Consider the following 22045-nt stretch of genomic DNA (forward strand, 5'->3'; position numbering starts at 1 on the left):
GTCATCAGAGAGCACTTAGACAGAAAAGAACAACCTTAACTTCAGAAGCTCATAAGTACTGAAAGGATTAAGATTTTTTAATAGAAGCAATTTACAAATCTAAGCAGTAGAAGAAAACCGCACTCACCCTTCAGTAGTGCACCGATACTTTATTGCAAAAGAACCGTGGACATGGACACAAGACAGCAGGATACCGGCAGGAACGCCAGGGCTGCCCTTGTGTTCCTGACGGTATCCTGCTGTCTTGTGTTCATGTCCATGGTTCTTTTGCAATAAAGTATCGGTGCACTACTGATGGGTGAGTGCGGTTTTCTTCTACTGCTTAGATTTGTAAATTACTTCTATTAAAAAATCTTAATCCTTTCAGTACTTATGAGCTTCTGAAGTTAAGGTTGTTCTTTTCTGTCTAAGTGCTCTCTGATGACACGTGTATGTAGTTTAGAAGCAAATCCCCATAGCAAACCTCTTCTAAACTGGGCGGTTCCCGAGACACTTGTCATCAGAGAGCACTTAGACAGAAAAGAACAACCTTAACTTCATAAGCTCATAAGTACTGAAAGGATTAATATTTTTTAATAGAAGTAATTTACAAATCTGTTTAACTTTCTGGAGCCAGTTGATATATATAAAAAAAAAGTTTTTTCTTGGGATACCCCTTTAATGTCGAGTTGGTTTCTAGCTGGCTGGGAGGTTTGCTGTGCGTTCCTCTCCATTATCTTACCATGCTGGAATTATTAACTAGTTAGACTTGTCGGACCTTCTGCTTTCAATGACTGATACGTTATTGACTTCCATTTGTAATTTGTTTGCTTAGTATGGGTGTGATTCCTCATATGGGTGTGCTGTAAAATAGTGGAGGGAATTTCTCGCATCAACTCCTTAATGGTTACTAAAGTCTTGGTTTACTCCAAATCAACCCCATATAGCTCAGGCCTGATCTTCCACCACTCTTCACCATATATACTTATGTAGTACACAGCCCTATGGCGTGCCCACTGCTGGCACAGAAGCAGCTGGTGCTGAATGTAGTCTCTTGCAGGAAGAGCACACAGCCCCTGGGGTACAGTCTGTCCCTCTGAAATATTTAGCACCAGTGCCTGGATCTTCGGGCTATGTCTCTGCTCATATCTATGACATATCTCCAGCATATTTCTCTTCCTTGTAGTCTACATGTTTATATCCCACATACCAACTGCGATTCTTATAAGAGAATTAACAATGTAACCTATAAGTGAGTTCATTTCAGCTCCAAGGCAGACACATTTTTGTAGTACAATGTGGATGTCTGGCATACCACTCAGTCAGCTCGCGAGTTTATTCAGCACAGCTTTATCCCTCTAGAATGCATATTTTTGGTCTTGACCGTAGTTCAGGATCGTGTGAAAGAACAGCCCAGGCCTCCGCTGTCCTTTTGTAAAAATCGAGCCTAATGTTTCTGGGTCTTTTAGCTGGTTGAACTCTTATTTGTATATGGAGTAGCATTCCTCTGCGTAAAAGTAAAGTTTAATCCTTAATTAAAGGAGCACTCAATAGCCATTTAAAAAGCTATTTTAATAGCCATTTAAAAATGCTTGAAGTAAAAATCTGGGCTGATGCCTAAAAGGCAGCTTTATTACCCCACTACAATGCTGTTTCAGTCCTGGTTCGTGCCCATGTGATTTGGCGTGGTCACTGAACAAAATTGAGAAAAGAGAACACACCATAAGCGATGCACTCCCAATTTATACAAAAATATTACAACGTTTATTAAGGCAACACAAAAAAGACTTCACATCTTAAAACACTTAAAAAGCTCAAAAAGCTACAAAATGAGAAGACTGGTATTGATAACTCTCTGGACATTCTGTACATTATGCACAACAATATGCAAAATTGCTAAACCTCTTTATATAATCACAACTCCAATAATTAATATGGTATAATGTGATGTTCTCTATAATAAAAAGTGCTAGTGTAACAAAAAAGGTGAACAAATCGTATACCAAATAACATAGGAAAAATTGTTGTGTATAAGACTAGATAACCAAGCACGTATACAATGTAAACAATATAGCAGATGCCGATCAGGGGAAAAGAGGGTAGCAAAGATGGATGGACATAGTAAAGGTACTGGAATCACTCAAGCCCTACATTTTCTGTTGTAAAGCAAATTTCTTGGGGGTTTTGTAATGTAGAAGAGCCGAGACCCTCATTTTTGTATTATTGTGTTGGCAATATGACTGTCCACATCCCACAACTACTGCTGTGTGGACCAGAAATCACTTTCTGTGAACATCTGAGATGCCTGATGTTTGCCTCAGAGAAAGCGACGTCCAATCTACATAGCATAAGTTGTGGAATGCAGACACGTGGGTGAGTTGCCGGACCATATTGATATTAAAGCTGGGAAAGAAAGCAGCCCAGAAAGAGGAGCATCAGCCTGGCTAGTAAACTAGCTTGTAAGTGGCGGGCAGTACATTTTTGGCTGGAGTGCTCCTTTAATAGAAAGTTATGCATTGCTGTAATCACAGTTTTCATATTTGTCTCTGCAGTCAGTGAACTGGAACATGGTCATCCAGAGGCTAAAAACACATAACCTAAATCTGACTATATTGAGCGTTCATGTGTTCTCAATGGAGAGAGGGAAGAAAGATGGAGGTGGCTTATCTTTGTAAAACAACCATTGATTGGGAATTGATGGACTATTATACACATTAGATGGTCATTCAGTCCTGCCAAAATCTGCAGGATCGGGCAACATGTATGCAATATGTGTGGCAAAGCTTGAAGGGGTATCCCCATTTGGATATGTCCTAAGTGGAGATGCATGTCCGACATCTGTAACCAGCATCTTGAGCGAGAGAGAGAGAGCGAGAGAGAGAGAGCGAGAGAGAGAGAGCGAGAGAGAGAGAGAGCACCTGACACCTTCCAACTGGCCTGTGGATGCGGAAAACAGCAGAAATGATTGTTTTACACAGTTTATGTAACTCGCCTGTAGGATAAAGTGGTATTCCGGGGAATAAAATATTGATATGATGCTGGGCATGCCAAGAATATAACAAACAGGTAATACTTGCATACCCTGGTCCACTGCAGCTCCTGTTCCACATAATTCTAATTCCCTGCTGCTGTTTCTGCTTCCGTGTTGGGGAGTTCGAGAAAGACCTTCCCGTTAAACCAATCACTCGACCCAGTGGTGTCTTCTCTCGGCCACTGATTGGCTGAGTGGGCAGGTCCTGTTATGACATCCCGACCCAAGAAGCCAGCAGAAACAATGAGCACTAAGACTGGAAGTGCGCAGAACTGGGGCTGCAGGGGACCTGAGTAGGTAAGTTTGACCTGTTTGTTATTTTCTTGTCATGCCCAGCAACTTAACTTAAATTTTTTCCTCTCCCGGGAATACCACTTTAGTGGGAGTTGCATAAACAGCTTAGCACACTGTTTCTGTAACTCTGGTTAGCAATTGTTGGCGGACAGAGGGACAGAAGTTTGACTGTAGGGTCATGCTACACACGTTATATTTGTAGTCTTTAGCCGTAAAGATGCATAGTGAATTCAGAAAGTTTAGATCCTTTCGCTTTTTTCACGCGTTATGTTGAGTCCTTGTGCTTAAAGGAGAATATGCTATGTTGCTGTGTTTGGTTTATATGAATGTGATCATACAAAACCTAGGAATCGTACTGTACAGCATCCTACATGCCTTGCTTTACAGCTAAATACTGTCTTTGTAAATATCTGGATGCTTAATGCTTTAGAAAATTTGAGAAAACTAGTGATCTTTTTATACCTAGCTTGGTAACCAAGACGAGAAGACTGGAACTCGTTTCACCACCATCAGCAATGGGGATTCTTTATTGTAAGAGCAGGGAGACTATGGAACTCTGTTCCACATGTTGTGATGTCTGACCCAATAAACAAGTGGGGGAGGGGTGTTTGGATGTTTTTCTGAAAAAATATATTATTACATCTTATTGTTACTAGATTTATGTGGACGTTGATCCATGGACTTTTTCTGAATGATAATTTGGAGTTGGGAAGGCATTTTTCCGCTGTCATGGGGCAATTGTCATAAGCCTAATTGGGGGGGGGGGGGGCCTTTATTTGGATCAGAACAATAGTGTTTTAGGTTGAACTTGACAGGTTCTTGAGTATTTTTTTTTTGTTTTTTTACTTTGTAACTATTAAGGGGCCTTCTTACCTTGATACTTGTGAGTTAACGTGTAAATACAATGCACACAAGTGTCTTGTGAAAAATTTGTCCCCAAACAAGTCTTTGAGTCTTAAAAGTTGTCCTCTACTTTGGATCCTTTTCAGGTAAACACAGCTGTGTCTTGACCTTCACCATAGTTTGGTATAGAGAAAGGAAATATGTGGGGGAGGAAATGATCCTGTTAATGATAAAAACTTGTGCTGACTTCTAAGACCATACAGAGCTGCTTGAGTGTCAAGTCGGCTATTTGCTTCTGCGGCATAAATCTTCGTCTGTTCTGCACATGGATTTTCACCTCCTTGGCTGATCATAATGGGTTTTTGTGAAGATCGTACATCAAAAGTCAAGGATAACCCAACCACCCTTTTTATGTTTCGCAAAATAGCAACCTGTAATATTTCTTTTAAGTAGAACAGTTATTGCGCCAGTGATGAGACGTCACACCCTCAGTTTGGTGTTCTCGCCTGTGAAGCAGTAAAAGATCTAAGTTTAGAATCCCTTGAAGAAGAAAATAAAACACTCAAGATGTTTTGATCCCAATAATGTTCTAGGTGTCTTAACTGCAGTGCACATATTCAGCCCAGCTGGTCTTACAGGTTCACATGATACAGTTCAGCTGAGTCCACGATTTCATCAGGACTGGCTATATGCATAGGAGTGTGCCGAATTTCCTTTCACAATAGATGTTGGGAGCAAGACTGGGCATGTTGGATTGCTCTTACACAGGGGTCAAGTCTTGGGGGGGGAAAGTGATGGAACTCGCCCAAGATTTCCACTCTGGCATGGTAATGCAGGACTCTTTCTAATAGAAACAGTGTTCCTGCTGTGGAGAAAGTGCAGGAACTCAGTTCCCACGCGTTCCTGCAGGACTTGAGCCCTGCTCTTGCAGATGATTAGCTAAGACCAGAAGAACCAGCAGTAGCCATTTGTCATTTCCCTATTGAAAGTGCGTTTATGCTGAATATAATGCAATAAACAGTTTTTTAAACTTATGTTCATTGGAAGTGCTGCAGTTTTTACAGTTAAAGTGGACTGTGACCCGGGCCCTGACTTAAATACACCCAAAAGTGTGATAATGATACAGAGACTGCAGCTTTTTTTCTGGGAATAAATTTCGTGTCCCAGAGCAGTTACATCTTCGCTACTTGGACTCTGTTCGGGTGGTTGGAGTTCCCCAAGATGCCTGAGATACTAATGTAGTTCTGATATAAAAATGTATTTTGTTGTGTTTTTTTTAGTGTTATCAGTATACTGTCACTTTAATGCTGTACGTGCTACACACTAGTTGTTTTGGTATTTAAAATGTAATTAGCTAAAATAGCTTTAACTAGTCCATAAAATATTGCAATGATGTCTATAAATTAAATCATAATAAAACTTATGAAAAAACGTTTAGCTTTTGGCATCCATAAAGCCTTGCCATATGTACTGATCAATGTCTGATCTGAACCAGAAGCAAGATTTCAGTGAAGGGTGAAATTCCAGACAGTGGTTACAGTGGTACCTGTGTATGCTCCGAATACCTCCCAGGTTTCTTTTTTTTTATAAAATTGCTTAGTGGCGACTTTAAAGGGGTACTCCACTGGCCAGTGTTGCGGCTGCGTTCGGAACTTTTAGTTCCGAACACTGTGGTGCGCTGCGGGGGTCGACCACGCCCCTATAACATCAGGCCATGTCGCCTCAATGCAATTCTATGGGAGGGGGTGTGGCGGCCGTCACGCTCCTCCATAGACTTGCACTGAGGGGGTGTGGCCTGATGTCACGAGGGGCGTGGCCGACCCCCGCAGTGCACGCACATCATTTGGTACTAAATGTTCCAAATGCAGCCGGAACACTGGCCAGTGGAGTACCCCTTTAACTTGCCTTTCAATCCAGATAAGTGATACTTGATGCACACTCAGGATAAAGATTATACCCATTTCTCTCACCCACGCTAACCGTATAGTCCCACTGAATGTCTTTCTCCAACATTTCTACTTGCTGTCTTTGAAGTTTGCTAGTATCCGATGAATGTTCCATTTGGATTATGCTTGTTTTGCTCCATTGCTTTTTCTTCACTTATAGGGGTACTCCGGTGAAAACCTTTTTTCTTTCAAATCAACTTGTGGCAGAAAGTTAAACATATTTGTAAATTACTTCTATTAAAAAATCTTAATTCTTCCTGTACTTATTAGCTGCTGAATACTACAGAGGAAATAATTTTCTTTTTGGAATGCTCTCTGATGACATCACGAGCACAGTTCTCTCTGCTGACGTTATTATAATAATAATGCTTTATTTATTGTTGTCCTTAGTGGGATTTGAACCCAAGTCCCCAGCACTGCAAGGCAGCAGTGCTAACCACTGAACCACCATGCTACCCTTAGCATGCATCTGCTATGCATGGTTGCTAAAATGGACAGAGATGTCAGCAGAGAGCACTGTGCTCGTGATGTCATCAGTGTTCCAAAAAGAGAGGAATTTCCTCTGTAGCATTCAGCAGCTAATAAGTACTGGAAGGATTAAGATTTTTTAATAGAAGTAATTTACAAATATGTTTAACCCCTTAAGGACCAAGGACATATGAGTACGTCCTTGGTCCCACTCCCGTGATATAACGCGGTGTCCCACGGTGACCCTGCATTATATAGCGGCGGGCCTGGCATCATAGTAAAGCCGGGACCCGCCGCTAATAGCGCGCGGCACTGGTCGCGGTGCCGCGCGCTATTAACCCTTTAGCCGTGCGCTCAAAGCTGAGCCACGCGGCTAAAAGTGAAAGTAAAAAGTGCCGGTTAGCTCAGGGAGCTGTTCGGGATCGCCGCGGTGAAATCGCGGCATCCTGAACAGTTGTACTACAGGAGGAAGGTCTCTTACCTTCCTTCCTGCAGTCCGATCGCTGATTGAATGCTTCAAGCCTGAGATCCAGGCTTGAGCAATCAATCGCCGAAAACCCTGATCAATGCATCCCTATGGAGATGCATTGAACAGTGTTAAAGATCAGTAAATGCAATGTTATAGCCCCCTATGGGAGCTATAATATTGCAAAAGAAAAGTGTAAAAAAATCATTAAGCCTTTGAATTATCCCTTCCCCTAATAAGTTTGAATCACCCGGCATTTCCAATAATAAAAAAAATAAATAAACAAACATATGTGGTATCGCTGCGTGCGAATATGTCCGAATTAACCCCTTAAGGACCGGGGTTTTTTCTGTTTTTGCATTTTCGTTTTTTGCTCCTTGCCTTTAAAAAATCATAACTCTTTTTCAATTTTGCTCCTAAAAATCCATATGATGGCTTATTTTTTGCGCCACCAATTCTACTTTGTAATGACGTCAGTCATTTTGCCCAAAAATCTACGGTGAAACGGAAAAAAAAATAATTGTGCGACAAAATTGAAAAAAAAAACGCCGTTTTGTAAATTTTGGGGGCTTCCGTTTCTACGTAGTAAATTTTTCGGTAAAAATGACACCTTATCTTTATTCTGTTGGTCCATACGATTAAAATGATACCCTACTTATATAGGTTTGATTTTGTCGGACTTCTGGAAAAAATCATAACTACATGCAGGAAAATTAATACGTTTAAAATTGTCATATTCTGACCCCTATAACTTTTTTATTTTTCCGTGTATGGGGCGGTATGAGGGCTCATTTTTTGCGCCGTTATCTGAAGTTTTTAACGGTACCATTTTTGCATTGATAGGACTTATTGAATTTTTTTGCGCGCACGCCATTGACCGAGCGGTTTAAATAATGATATATTTTTATAATTCGGACATTTCCGCACGCGGTGATACCATATATGTTTGTTTTATTTTTATTTACACTGTGTTTTTTTTTTTTTATTGGAAAAGGGGGGTGATTCAAACTTTTAATAGGGGAGGAGTTAAATGATATTTATTCACTTTTTTTTTTTTTTCACTTTTTTTTTTTGCAGTGTTATAGCTCCCATAGGGACCTATAACACTGCACACACTGATCTTCATCATTGATCACTGGTTTCTCAAAAGAAACCAGTGATCAACGATTCTGCCGCATGACTGCTCATGCCTGGATCTCAGGCACTGAGCAGTCATTCGGCGATCGGACAGCGAGGAGGCAGGTAGGGGCCCTCCCGCTGTCCTGTCAGCTATTTGGGATGCCGCGATTAGCCGCGGCTATCCCAACTAGCCCGACTGAGCTAGCCGGCCACTTTCGGTTTCGCTTTTAGCTGCGCGGCTCAGCTCTGAGCGCGGCTAAAGGGTTAATAGCGTGCGGCGCCGCGATCGGCACTGTGCGCTATTAGAGGCGGGTCCCGGCTTCACTATGACGCCGGGCCGGCCGTGATATGACGCGGGGTTACTGTGTAACCCCGCGTTATATCAGGAGAGCAGGACCAAGGACGTACCGGTATGTCCTTGGTCCTTTAGGGGTTAAAAAATATACCGCTAATTAAACCGCACGGTCAATGACGTACGCGCAAAAAAATTCCAAAAAAAAGTCCAAAATACCGTATTTTTTGTCACTTTTTATATCATGAAAAGATGAATAAAAAGCGATCAAAAAGTCAGATCAATGCAAAAATGATACCGACAAAAACTTCAGATCACGGCGCAAAAAATGAACCCTCATAGCGCCATGAATACGGAAAAATAAAAAAGTTATAGGGGTCAGAAGATGCCAATTTTAAACGTATAAATATTCCTGCATGTAGTTATGATTCTTTTCTGAAGTAATACAAAATCAAACCTATATAAGTAAGGTATCATTTTAACCATATGGACCTAGGGAATAGAGATAAGGTGTAATTTTTACCGAAAAATGTACTACGTAGAAACGGAAGCGCCCAAAAGTTACAAAATGGCTGTATTTTTTCAATTTTGTCGCACAATGATCTTTTTACCCGTTTCGCCGTAGATTTTTGGGTAAAATGACTGATTTCATTACTAAGAAGAATTGGTGGCCAAAAAAATTAGCCTTAATACAGATTTTTAGGTGCAAAATTTTAAGAGTTATGATTTTTTAAAGGTAAGGAGGAAAAAACGAAAAAGCAAAAACTGAAAAATGCCCGGTCCTTAAGGGGTTAACTTTCTGCCACCAGTTGATTTAAAAGAAAAAAGGTTTTCACCGGAGTACCCCTTTAACTCTCCCTCTCCTTTGTGGAGACACATTGAATCCATATTGCTTGGTTAATTATGCTTAAAGGGGTAATCCAGTGGAAAAAATTATTTTTAATCAACTGGTGCCAGAAAGATAACCAGATTTTGTAAAAAAAAAAAAAAAAGTTTTCCAGTGGAGTACCCCTTTAACTCTTTCCTGACCTATGACATACCGGGAAGTTATGGGTCAGGTGAGGGGAATATGGTGCAGGCCCGGGCATCTGGTCTGTGTCATAACCAGCAGATGCTATTATGTTTTTTTTATAGAATGTAGTAGTTATATTATGCCTTTCCATAATTGATACAATTTGGTTGTAGATGTTGTTGCATTATTTCACTATAAAAACAGGTTAAAGCATGTTTGTGGCTTTATTGATTGTTTCTATTTGATGCAGTAAACTTCATGGATATTATTAATGCTATTTGGCACCTGTCACATTGTAGGAATGCTGGGCTCATTCTGATCATATCTTGTTCTTGTTTTACAGATCATGATAGAGTTTTGTCAAGGTGGAGCAGTGGATGCAGTAATGCTTGGTATGTATGCCTTATCTGGACACGCAACTGGTTTTACTTGAGATAATATGTATTTTGTACTTCAGGAATGAATCCTTTATTACTGAAATAATAAACAAACACAATGTAACTGTACAATCTCTTATACCTTTCATGTCTTTCATTGGACACATTTCGTAAACCTCCACAGCACAGAACATAAATTGACTTAGCAAATATAACATTTGTGCTGAAGGTCCGTTCCAGTTCAGTAAGAGCATTTCAATAAAACCTAATGGACCCTATTGAGGTCACTGGGATCTGTGATTGACAGTTTGAATTTAGTAGAAACCTGATCTTTCACAGCATCACAGATTACTGTATAAATGTCAATGTGAACACAGTCTTTTTCTTACTTTTTTACTAAGCTGATGATCCCTTTCGGTATATTTACATTTTGTTCCCATAACCATTCAGGGTAACAATGTGCAGTGATTGCCTTCAAGAAATAATATATTGTTAGAGATCCCATTACAACCAGTACACAACAGTACAGTTTAAATATTATTTATGGTGATCTGTAATTGGTGTAAAAAAAAAAATAGCTCCTTTTTCTGCATTTCTTCATAAAGAAAACAAATTCTACACCATGTACTGTATAGGAAAAGGTCACCTAACAAACAAAGGCTCTTTTCCTTCATATTGCGGCATTATACTGCACTGCAAGTAAGTTCAGTGATTTGACATAGGGAGTAGTAGTTTGATATAACCAATACGGCCACCCCCAACACATGCCTACTGGCTACCATTAACTGTTTCCTCACTATAGTCGATCATAGCTGGTGGCAGGAGATGAAAGCCTTATGAAATATTTTGCTGATGCCATCCTACTGAAATTTCTTCTACTAAAGAATAAGAAAATCAAGATTGAAATGTACATGTCACTTGAAGAAAAACTCTTGACATGTCCTAGAAACGTGTCCGAAGTTTTGATCAATCGGAGTCTGAGTGTTCAGACCACAACCAATCGCTAGAACGAGCCGGGAGAATAGCATGGCTGAGTACTTTTTTTCTGTCTGAACACTTAGACCCCGACTGATCAAAACTTTTAACATGTCTTTAGGACATATCCATTTTTTTTTTTTTTCAAGTGACAAGTACTATTTTATTACTATTTTAAATTTTTAATCTTGATTTTTTTATTCTTTGCTAGAAGAAATCTCTAGGACATTTAAAAAAAAATGTTATTAGTTTTTTTTTAAATAAATGACAGTGCACATTTAAATTGCAAAACAATTTTATGTTTTAGCTGTATCCCCAGCCCAACAAGGAAATCTAAAAAATACTATTTCTGCTTTCCATCCATTAGCATCATACTGTGTACTATTCTGTGAATTGAATAATGATTTTATTTTATTAATGCTTTGTATTTTATTTTTATTTTGTACATGTGGTTAAAATTTGGATACGGTGACTGATCTTGTGGTTTTTGTTCTGATGACAGAATTGGATCGTGGACTGACAGAAGCTCAGATCCAGGCCACATGCAGACAGATTTTGGAAGCGCTGTCATACCTCCATAGCATGAAGATCATCCATCGGGACTTGAAAGCAGGGAATGTACTCTTAACCCATGATGGAGAAATCAAGCTGGGTGAGAGAAGTATCTGTGAATGGGATATGTTAAAGAGGAACTCTGTAGTCAGTATAAAAAAAATTAGTCTTTTACACCATTTTTTAGCCTCTAGTGAGGAGTTGAACATGGTTTTTATTTTGTTGCACAAAACTCCTTTGTCTCCAAGGTTAAAGTGGCTACAAAGTGGGGGAAAATACTAAAAATGTTTTATACTGAGCCCAGGTCCACTGTAAATAGGAGGCTATGGGACTAACGTTCTATATAATTACTACCAGACAGTTCTTACAGGATCTGATGTACATACTTGTTTTAAAGGGGACTTACTAACCCTTCAGTTCTTCTAGAATATTATTGCATCATGAGCAGTTAATAATAAGCGTAAATTTGGAAACTTTTTGAAAATGATTTTAGTTAACGTGCATTAATTGTTCATCCTTTACATTTTAGCCTTTTTGAGATTTTTCGAGAATGACCGTTAGTGTCTTTCTTTCTTTTTTTTGTGTGTGTGTGTGACTTTAACAGCCGTTCTCGTGATGGGGAGCAACGGGCAGCAACGGGTCCCAGCGGCTCCCATTTACTATTATGGGGGCTGCCGGGCACCATTATGTTTTGATGGGAATAGTGGGAGGAAAAGACAGCACAGGCAGTTATTTTTCTCCTGCTATGTCCCCGGGCTCTCCCGATGGTCGTCACACTGCCGTGTCCTAGCGGCAGTGGGAAAGAAGCCTAATGCTGCACCGATTTTTAAGTGAGCATTTAGGTATGACATTTTTGGTCTCTTTTTATGTTTAAAAACTTTATAGATCAAATATACCTTATGCTTTATGCTATGGAGTTATGTTATGGAGACCTAAAAAGGTTTATACTGTAACTTTTACTGTAAACATACTCGCTGTGCAAGTTCATGTTAAAAGAACACTAAACATAGTCCCTCCTAGAAATTCCTCCTTTATATCTTTATTTCCTTGAGTCCTATTTTATCTCCTATTACAGTCAATTGTATGAAATGTGTTAAGCCAAGACCCTTAGCTAAGTTCCACCCCCATCAGCCAAAAAGGAAAGCAATCAGAAGGAACTTCAACAGTCCGGGAAATTTTTTTTTTTCTTGTAGAGTGCAGCATAGGCTATTATTAGAGAATAATCTACAGTTGTTTTTGTATATGGCTTTTAGCTGATGTTGTGTACATGGGATAAGTGCTATCTTGGTTTATAAATGCACAACGATGTGTAAGGTGTAATGCAGTCTACATTTCCCATGAATCCTTTGGCTTTGGTAGAAAGTTTCATCATTGCCCCATGTCATCTGACTAGGCTGCTTACGCTGATCACCCAAGTGATCTCATTATACTTACAAGTCAGTTCACACTATGTAGTTCTAATGCATTTTCTTACTTTTTTATTTTTTTTTTTAAACATCTTCAGGCTTTGTTCACACTTCTAAATTGTCGAAAATGCTAAATTTTTACAGAAATTATGGTACTGCAGTACCGTTAATAAGCCGCAGCATTTAAACACAGCCTTAGCTGTTTTTGCAGTAATTTTCTAAAATTGTGGTAAAAATTATACGCTTTTACCATATTTTGCACAATTGCCGTAAAATCTCTATTTTTGCCATGACATCACTTGGAGCTAGTAGGAGGGATATGGTAGGTGATGATGTCATTCTATGGTCCACAGGAAGTGAGAGTCTGACCTCCTATTGGAACCATTAGGTGCTGGAGGTTTTGGAGAGTCAGGAATGTGATCACATGACCAAATTAGAGTAATAAAACACATGGATGCAGCTGTGCAGGAATAAAACAAATGGCGCTGTAGGACTTGTGATGGTGAGTGTGCATGTTATGAGCAAAAAAAAAAACAGATTGCTTCTTTAGCATTGTTGTTCTTTGCCAGATTTCTACTTGAAAAGCACAAATCCTGCTGAATGAAAAACAGTGCGAGCAGGTTCATCTTCTGTTTGGTTTTATTATGAATTCCTTGTTTAAATGTGTATTATAGGCTTATCTGGCATTTCAATATTACACCATCTTAGTGCTAGAAGATCATTGTCAATAAGCTGGCCATTTCCTATGGATCTTTCTGTTGCAAGATGCAATAATATGGAGTCGGGTGGTACCTGTATGCTGCCAATGATTCATACATATACAGTATGTCTCGGCTTCAGTGTGTGTTGCACAGTCTTTACCTCTGCTGAAGTCGAGGTTAAATTCCCATGTCTAAAACAAACAGGGCATTCAGTGTGGCCATGTGTTATGTCACTGACTTAATACTCTGTAGTGGAGCGCTTTAATGCAATCCAACAACTCAATTTTTTGCCAAGAGGCTATTATTCTAGTTTAATCCTTTTCAGTTGCAGTAGAAATTTCCCGTGAGGCCCAGAACTTTATATTTGGCTAATGCTAAACAGTACTACAAGAATGAATCGGATAGTAAGCCTGCATGCAGCACCTCTGTCTGAGGTTGCATGGTGGAAAGAGGAAAGCTTCTTGTTCTGAAGGCGTTCTGCCAAATTTTGAAGACACTTTATGTAAATTGCTTTATTCCTCAGTTCTGTGGTTTTCGAAGTAGAAATTTCCAAAAATAACTATGGACACATGGTAGGTGAAGGCATTTTGGACAACATAAAGTGAGTTGTTTTAATACAAGACTAAATATATTTTTTTTATGTCAGATCTCTGAAGTGCAACTCTTGGTAAATAGTTTCTTTCACTTCCTATTTACTTAGATAACCTCAGTGCAGAAAACAAATCCCTGTGTTCATGAACCCAGTGGCCTCTAATGCAGGACTGTCTAACACTGTCCTCACTATTGTGCCTTGTGTAATATCTACTGCTCTCTCTGCTGGATAGCCAGCCTGAATTCACTGTGTCTCAGTAGAGCACCAAGTACAAAACTAGGAGGCCAGTTTTAACCAACTCATGTTTTTCCATTATACTAAGTGATGGATAATGACAGCGTGTTAATACTGGTCATCTTCTAATAAGGGAAATTGGGGAATTCCAAAGATAAGAAGAAAAACTTGTAGCTGGTCTTGCAAAGACTTTTCCCTAAGCCCTGTCTATGTATATAGGACACACTCACAAGCATGGGATTTAATTTACAGCTACTGCATATGACCTCCTTCAGCACCCCCCAAAATTAATAAATACCACACCCCAGACCCTGTTCATAAAGTTATAGACTGTAGCCCAGAACACCCCTGTGTACAGACCTCTGAACCCAGTATACAGACCCCGGGGTCCTCTGAACCCAGTATACAGACCCCGGGGTCCTCTGAACCCAGTATACAGACCCCGGGGTCCTCTGAACCCAGTATACAGACCCCGGGGTCCTCTGAACCCAGTATACAGACCCCGGGGTCCTCTGAACCCAGTATACAGACCCCGGGGTCCTCTGAACCCAGTATACAGACCCCGGGGCCCTGTGAACCCAGTATACAGACCCCGGGGCCCTGTGAACCCAGTATACAGACCCCGGGGCCCTGTGAACCCAGTATACAGACCCCGGGGCCCTGTGAACCCAGTATACAGACCCCGGGGCCCTGTGAACCCAGTATACAGACCCCGGGGCCCTGTGAACCCAGTATACAGACCCCGGGGCCCTGTGAACCCAGTATACAGACCCCGGGGCCCTCTGAACCCAGTATACAGACCCCGGGGTCCTCTTAACCCAGTATACAGACCCCGGGGTCCTCTGAACCCAGTATACAGACCCCGGGGTCCTCTGAACCCAGTATACAGACCCCGGGGTCCTCTGAACCCAGTATACAGACCCCGGGGTCCTCTGAACCCAGTATACAGACACCGGGGTCCTCTGAACCCAGTATACAGACACCGGGGTCCTCTGAACCCAGTATACAGACCCCGGGGGCCTCTGAAGCCAGTATACAGACCCCGGGGGCCTCTGAAGCCAGTATACAGACCCCGGGGGCCGCTGAAGCCAGTATACAGACCCCGGGGGCCGCTGAAGCCAGTATACAGACCCCGGGGGCCTCTGAAGCCAGTATACAGACCCCGGGGGCCTCTGAAGCCAGTATACAGACCCCGGGGGCCTCTGAAGCCAGTATACAGACCCCGGGGGCCTCTGAAGCCAGTATACAGACCCCGGGGGCCTCTGAAGCCAGTATACAGACCCCGGGGCCCTCTGAAGCCAGTATACAGACCTGGCATTCACTTCCTCACGTCTCCCTGTTACAGCACCTTCACTCCAGGGTGTTGGGAAATTTGTCGACTCTTCTGCAAGATTTCTTAATGTTCCAGGAGTCTCACATGAGGCAGGATATAATCCTATTTGACAACTCTCTGGGCATTTAAGTGTAGAGATGAGACCAAAAGGCCTCCTCCAGTCCATAGAAAGATATACAACAGGATGCTTTTTCTTCCACAAAGCTGTGTTGTTGTTTTTTTAATTCGGTGCCCTATTGGCCACAGTTACTTTATTTGGGGTCAGACCATTACACTGATCAATACTGTTGCTTCATTCTACCCTTGAAAGGTCAGCGTGTTTTGCTTTCCTCATAGATCACTACCTATACTGTATCAAGCTGCAGCCTACAGTTATAAAGCAGAGCTAAGATATGAATGTGTTGCAGTGTTCTCTGCTTTCATTTGTAAAAATACATTTTGTATGTTACTATTACACAAATAGAGATCTCTGGACTATGTATGCACGATTAGAAGGCTGTATAGGACAATATACTGTATTATGTTGTATACGTTCACATATACGTAATACACTGTGAGAGCCTTTTGAGGTTTTCCTAAAATGGCAGTGTCTCAGACTCTTCTATATGTTATGCAGACATGTTATGTATGAAATGAATCCAGTACTATGTGTAGATCTCTCTGGTATTCCAGATGAACACTTGTATCATTATTTATTCTGTCTCTTTGTGAGGGGTCACAGCGGACTCTGTGAATTGTCAAACTTTACAGTAAGGAGAACAGGGATTATAAGAGTGTAAGTATATAGGATTGGTCATGAATCTGCTAGATTTAGGGCCCATGCACATGGGAATGGAGGATTTTTTTTTTTTTTTTTTTAAATCTAGAAAAACCGAATCCACAGTGTACAATGCGTGGTATGTACTTTGAGTTGTTACTTGGTGGGGGCACCTACAAATAAGGCAGTTATAGTACCTAACGCCAGTTACTAAGACAAGTAAAAAACAAGTTACTGCATAAGGGGCAGAAACAAAAGGGTGATGATGGCGCAGCAGTAATATAGCAAGGTTGGAGAGAGTACTTGTATCAACAGAAGTAATGATGAGAGTACTGTACAGGCAATAATGGAAGTACCAGATAAGGGAGCACCAGCAGTCGAGGAAGCAACGGTAGGAAAATGCAAGTGTAAATAAGAGTAACAACATCTTAGAAAGTACCAGCAGAGGTAAAAGATGGCTGTGCCAAAAATACCAGCAACAAATTGGAGCATTGGAGAGAGAATCTGCACCAGTATATTAAAATACATGCAATGTTAAGAATACCTCCAGGGATGAAGGTACCAGAAGATGTTATCTGCTCCAGATGGAAAAGTTCTGCCTCTTATTGTAATACAGGAGAAGCACCATTCAGTCACATTGACATACAGTGCACATTTTCCCCGCAGAAGATAATCTTTTTCCATCCTCAACATGTCTGTTGCATATTGTTTGTAGGCATTTCATATTTTCCCCATTGACTTCAACAGGGAAGTTAAAATCTGTAATAAAATATGCAGACAACCATATTCTTGCTAGTTTGGCTTCTGGCTAGATGTGGAACTGCAGCAAACATTTGTAGTTGCAGATTTCAAGTAAATGAGTTGTTTCATAAGTGGACATAGGGTGTTTTTCCAATTTTTTGGAGGTTTGTTGACTTGGATTTTTAAGCATACGAACATATTACGCTTATATATAAATAAATCCCGATGTACAGGGGTCCCTGTTTGTACAACACTCTTACAGGGACTGCTGAGGGGGCATTCTGACCTGACATCTTGGACCTCTGTGACAGGCATACCTATCCATATCATTCCTTGGGACCTGAGTGAGTGGTCCATCCTTGGATCTACTGCATTTTTTTTTTATCATTGCATGTTTTTTTTTTAACCTTTCTTACTCCATGCTACTAATGCAAGAGTTGTCATTATATCTTCACACCTTTGTGTGTTCTCCCCTGATTAACCCGAAATACTACATAGGGGGAGGGGGAAATCGCATCAGGATTAGACATTGTGTCACAGGAATTGGGGGGGGGGGGCTCACTATACAGGGTCAGCATCAGCTACCCTTATTTAGCTACTGTACCCCTTATATATTGTAGTGACAACCCCTATTTTTATGCAAGTCTGTTAAATTTATCTATATTTATTTTGGTTTTGTTTTTGCATTTGCACGGACCTTGTTTCTATACCTGTTTTCTTAATGCATATCTACAAAAGGTTATATATGTTATGTTATGTATGTTATTCTTCTTTTAGTCCTAATTACTCCATTATAAAGCCAATGGGGTTTAAAGGGTTTTGCCACTATCTGTTTGGAAAATATTATCCAGTGTGACTCTTGTGGGTATATTATAAACTGAAGACAGGTTATTCCAGTGCATAAAGATTCTGTTTTTGACATTATGGTAATATTCTGTGACTGTGTCTCTTATAATGTTTAATAGACCAAGTAAAAACCAGTAGCTTGATGGTTTTTCAAATTTTTTTTTTCCAGCTGATTTTGGTGTCTCAGCTAGAAATGCAAAAACCTTACAAAGGAGAGACTCTTTCATAGGAACCCCTTACTGGTAAGTTGGTTTTCTTTTCATTCTGAATGGTCTGAGGATGTAATGTGTCTCATTTAAAGGGGTATTTCAGTATCTTAAAATGTTTCATATGTTGCAGGGTGCACAATAAATATAAATTATGCTCCCCTACCTTGGTCCCTGCAGCTCCCTTTCCTGTAGCTTCAGATCTCTCGCTGCTTCTAAGACATGTCATTTAAAGGCCTGCCTGCTTAGCCAGTCACTGACCACAGCGTGTGTCCCGTCTCTGTCATTGGTCTCACTGAGATGACTTATATTCGAAGTAGCAACAAGTTTTGATGATTGGGGGACCTGAAAGTGCTAGAATAGGCCCTGCTGGGGTATAGGACTATCGTATATATTTTTTTTACTGTGCACCCAGCAACATATGAACAATGTTAAGTTACTGAAATACGCCTTTAAGGAGCACCGAGCTGGGTTACTTGACCATGGACTGGGTATGATATTGTGGCTTAGCTCTGCATAATGCCTTTAGACTGAGAGGGCCTGGCATGTGAAGTCTTATTGGACATGAGAAAAAAAGTATGCAAACAACAGGCACTAAAAAGCTCTCTTCCTTCTGGCAGAAAGCTACTAGTATTTCCATTATCAAAAATCTATGAAAGACGTGGTGTTTTTCTTTCTTTTTTGTTATTTTGGTTGGTAGGGGGATGGTTGTGCAATTGGTGAAGGATCTCGAAATGGCAGATACTTATTAACCATAAGTTTTCTAGTATCATTTTCTCTAGTAGTTTAGGAGTGGATAGGCTAAATACTGCAATATGAATACATGTCTCCTGTTTAACCCAACAGAAATGCTTTTATAGCCTCAATGGTCCCTCAGTCAGGGTAGTGCTGGTTATTCTCCCTTCCTTCTATTTAATATATATTGCAGCTTTTGTGGCCTCTACAAGGGTATGCTTATATTGCTGAGAACTTCTAAATGTTTTCCTTATGTAAAGCTGATGTAAGCAGAGAACTATCTTGGTGTAAGAGTACAAAATATGCTTAGAATGAAAAGCCTTGAGGATTGTATCATACCACCTTATTTAAAGTGCACACGCTGTTTTAAAGAAATTATTATTATTATTATTATTATTATTTGTGAATGGGTAAATGGAGCCCAGATTCCCTGTTCTCTCATACAGTGAATGAGGTTGCCCAGTACTAGAGCAAAGGGTCTTCTTTTTCCAGAACTGGCAACCTATGGGTTGTCTGCTAATGCAGCACAAACCCATTGAAGTAGATTTGGCCAACCTGTAATACCAGATTTAACTTATAAACAATAGTGAAAGAACATAAGCCTGAAAAGTAAGTTTACAGAAAGTAGCAGAACTGTCTTCCTGCATTGCTTTAAGACAGGAATTCTCTGTGTCATACTGTGTATACTTATTCGCATTAAAGCATGTTGATATCCAGATGTACGAGGAATGTTTTTCATCAACATATTTAACTTTTTTACAGCAAATCCCCTTTTCAATGCCTCTTAAGTTTTGACAATGTAACACATTAGGGGCTATGAAGATGTTGGGAGGAAAGTGAGAATTGTCTTGTTCATATAAACATTTCCTCTTCTGTTCCCAGGATGGCCCCTGAAGTGGTGATGTGTGAGACGATGAAAGATGCTCCATATGATTACAAAGCTGACATTTGGTCTTTAGGAATAACGCTCATTGAAATGGCTCAGATTGAGCCACCACATCATGAACTTAATCCCATGCGAGTTCTGCTGAAAATTGCCAAATCTGAGCCACCCACTCTCACTTCCCCTTCAAAGTGGTAAGTGTTGTGAATTTAATTTAGGACCCATGCCAATTTTTTTTTTAAGTTTGCAAGGTCAATGGAATGGGCATTCCAATCATTTTAGCATTTGTATAGTATTGGGACCTAAAACAACGTTCTTTCCATAGTCCTCATAATGCTGTACCCGCCATTCCTAAAAATATCATTGCTGCTTCCGTTTAGAAATTCAGACAATCAGTATGTTCAGATGCTTGTCCGCTCTTTCATGTCCCTGATCTCAGCAGTGCTGATCGGAACTGGGGCCAGAGCTGCTAGGGAAATGAGTAACTGAAAAATAAAAATAAATCCTGCATCCTTTTTTTTCCGACATGTCCCCATCATATTGTATCTGTAATGACATCACTAACTGTTGTGTTGTTGAAAGGTCTCAGGAGTTCCGGGACTTCCTGAAAAAGGCTCTTGATAAGAATCCAGAGACCAGACCAAGTGCCGTGAAGCTCCTGGAGGTGAGCCAAGCTTCTTCTACCAACAATGAGTATTATCAAGAAGATTACTCTGTTTTGTACATATTTTTCCTTCATGCTGTTCCTTTCACAGTTATTTTGAGGTGTTATACAATTAATATGCAATAGTGGTCTTATCTCAATATCCAAAGTAATAATCTTAATTTCTTTGTATGCGACAGTAATTCAGTCTTTTGACCAGGTTTACATGTAGCTATCACCTTGTGACCGCATGTATTAAGCTAAGTTTCTACTTAGTATTTTTTTTGTGTGCGTTTAAAAAAAAAAAGCCCCCATGACGTTTTTTCTTTGAAAAAACGCTGCGGCCAGATGTTAGCTGTAAATCAGTTCAAAATTAGCAAAGTTTCAGTTTGGCGCTTTTTTAAATCCTCTTGGCCTTTTTTTTTTTTTTAAGCTCCTTGGTGGTTTTGCAAAGTTGCAGCATGTTGAGCCTATGGCGTTTCCCCCCCCCCCCCCCCCCCCCCCTGGAATCGTGGTGTTTTTCTCCCATAGAAGTCTATGGGAGTAAAAAATAAAAAAAAAACACCAGAAAAACGTGGGTTTTAACTTTGGCGTTTTTGCAGGCAGTTTTTATTCTCTTATGGACTATACTGATCCAAAAAGTGATAGAGATACTTTTTTTTTTTATAAAATTTCGTAGGGTACCTTAAAAAAAATAGTAATAATAATTTTAAAAAAAAGATACAGTAGTGCTGGGAAAAAAATTGTATCTAACGAAATGTATCTTTTTTTTTTTTTCTGCTATATTTACACTTTTAACATAGTAAAATTGAAAGTGAATTGCCTCATGGCAAATAAAGGTGCATATAAGTCTACACAAAATGCAGTGTTTTGCGTACAGATTTTAAAAGCACATGAAAGTACACGTATGTTACGTATCTCCCCCTCCCGATCCATTAAAGACAGCCCAAAAAATACATCCAGCTATCATCTTCCAGAAGACTGGGTAAGGTCAGATCCGAATGTGCAGGTTAAAGCCAAGTACAGCAGAATGTGCCTTGATTAGAGATGCAATTTTCTTCTGCCAGTGACTGCCATGTAATACCATTCATTTTTGGTATTCACATTTATGCAATAGGCTACGTCCATTTCTTGGACGGTAAACATTTCCTGGCTACAACTGCTTTGCTACACAACAGGTTAAAAGGGGTATTCCGGTTTAGGAAAATGTATCCCCCCCCCCCCCCCCCCCCCCCCCGCGTCGGCAGGTGCCCTCTATGCATCTCCATGGAACAACCAAAGCACTGTACTCATGCATCTCCAGCTCTTCCATAGAGATGCATAGAGGGGGCATGTCGACCACGGTTCTTGCGGTGGTCGATGCAGCTCCGTGCATGGGGAGAGCCGGGGCGCCAGGCAGGAGATCCAAGTGGTCAGACCACTCAGGATCAGACACTTATCCTCTATTCTTTGGATAGAGGCAAAATTTTTCAAAACTGGACTGCTCCTTTAAATATTAAATCTTAATATGCAAGTTGTTGAAAATACAGTTGATGATGTGTAAAGACAGGGCATCCATCAATAGCATTATCAATATGGATCCAACATAGGACATTGGTTAACATCAAAACAGCG

The 22045-nt window shown here is 40.4% G+C and overlaps 1 protein-coding gene across 2 annotated transcripts in view; it reads left to right on the plus strand.

The window, feature by feature from the left end:
- STK10 (serine/threonine kinase 10) overlaps positions 1-22045 on the plus strand; it is a 124114-nt gene that overhangs the window by 59374 nt on the left and 42695 nt on the right. For both annotated transcript variants that reach the window (XM_056574824.1, XM_056574823.1), the window contains exons 3-7: positions 9794-9842; positions 11305-11454; positions 18134-18206; positions 19788-19982; positions 20371-20452. In XM_056574824.1, the coding sequence (XP_056430799.1) occupies positions 9794-9842; positions 11305-11454; positions 18134-18206; positions 19788-19982; positions 20371-20452 (549 nt within the window). The remainder of the gene's footprint in view (positions 1-9793; positions 9843-11304; positions 11455-18133; positions 18207-19787; positions 19983-20370; positions 20453-22045) is intronic.

Source organism: Hyla sarda, chromosome 4, assembly GCF_029499605.1.
Source record: "Hyla sarda isolate aHylSar1 chromosome 4, aHylSar1.hap1, whole genome shotgun sequence".
Taxonomy (NCBI): domain Eukaryota; kingdom Metazoa; phylum Chordata; class Amphibia; order Anura; family Hylidae; genus Hyla; species Hyla sarda.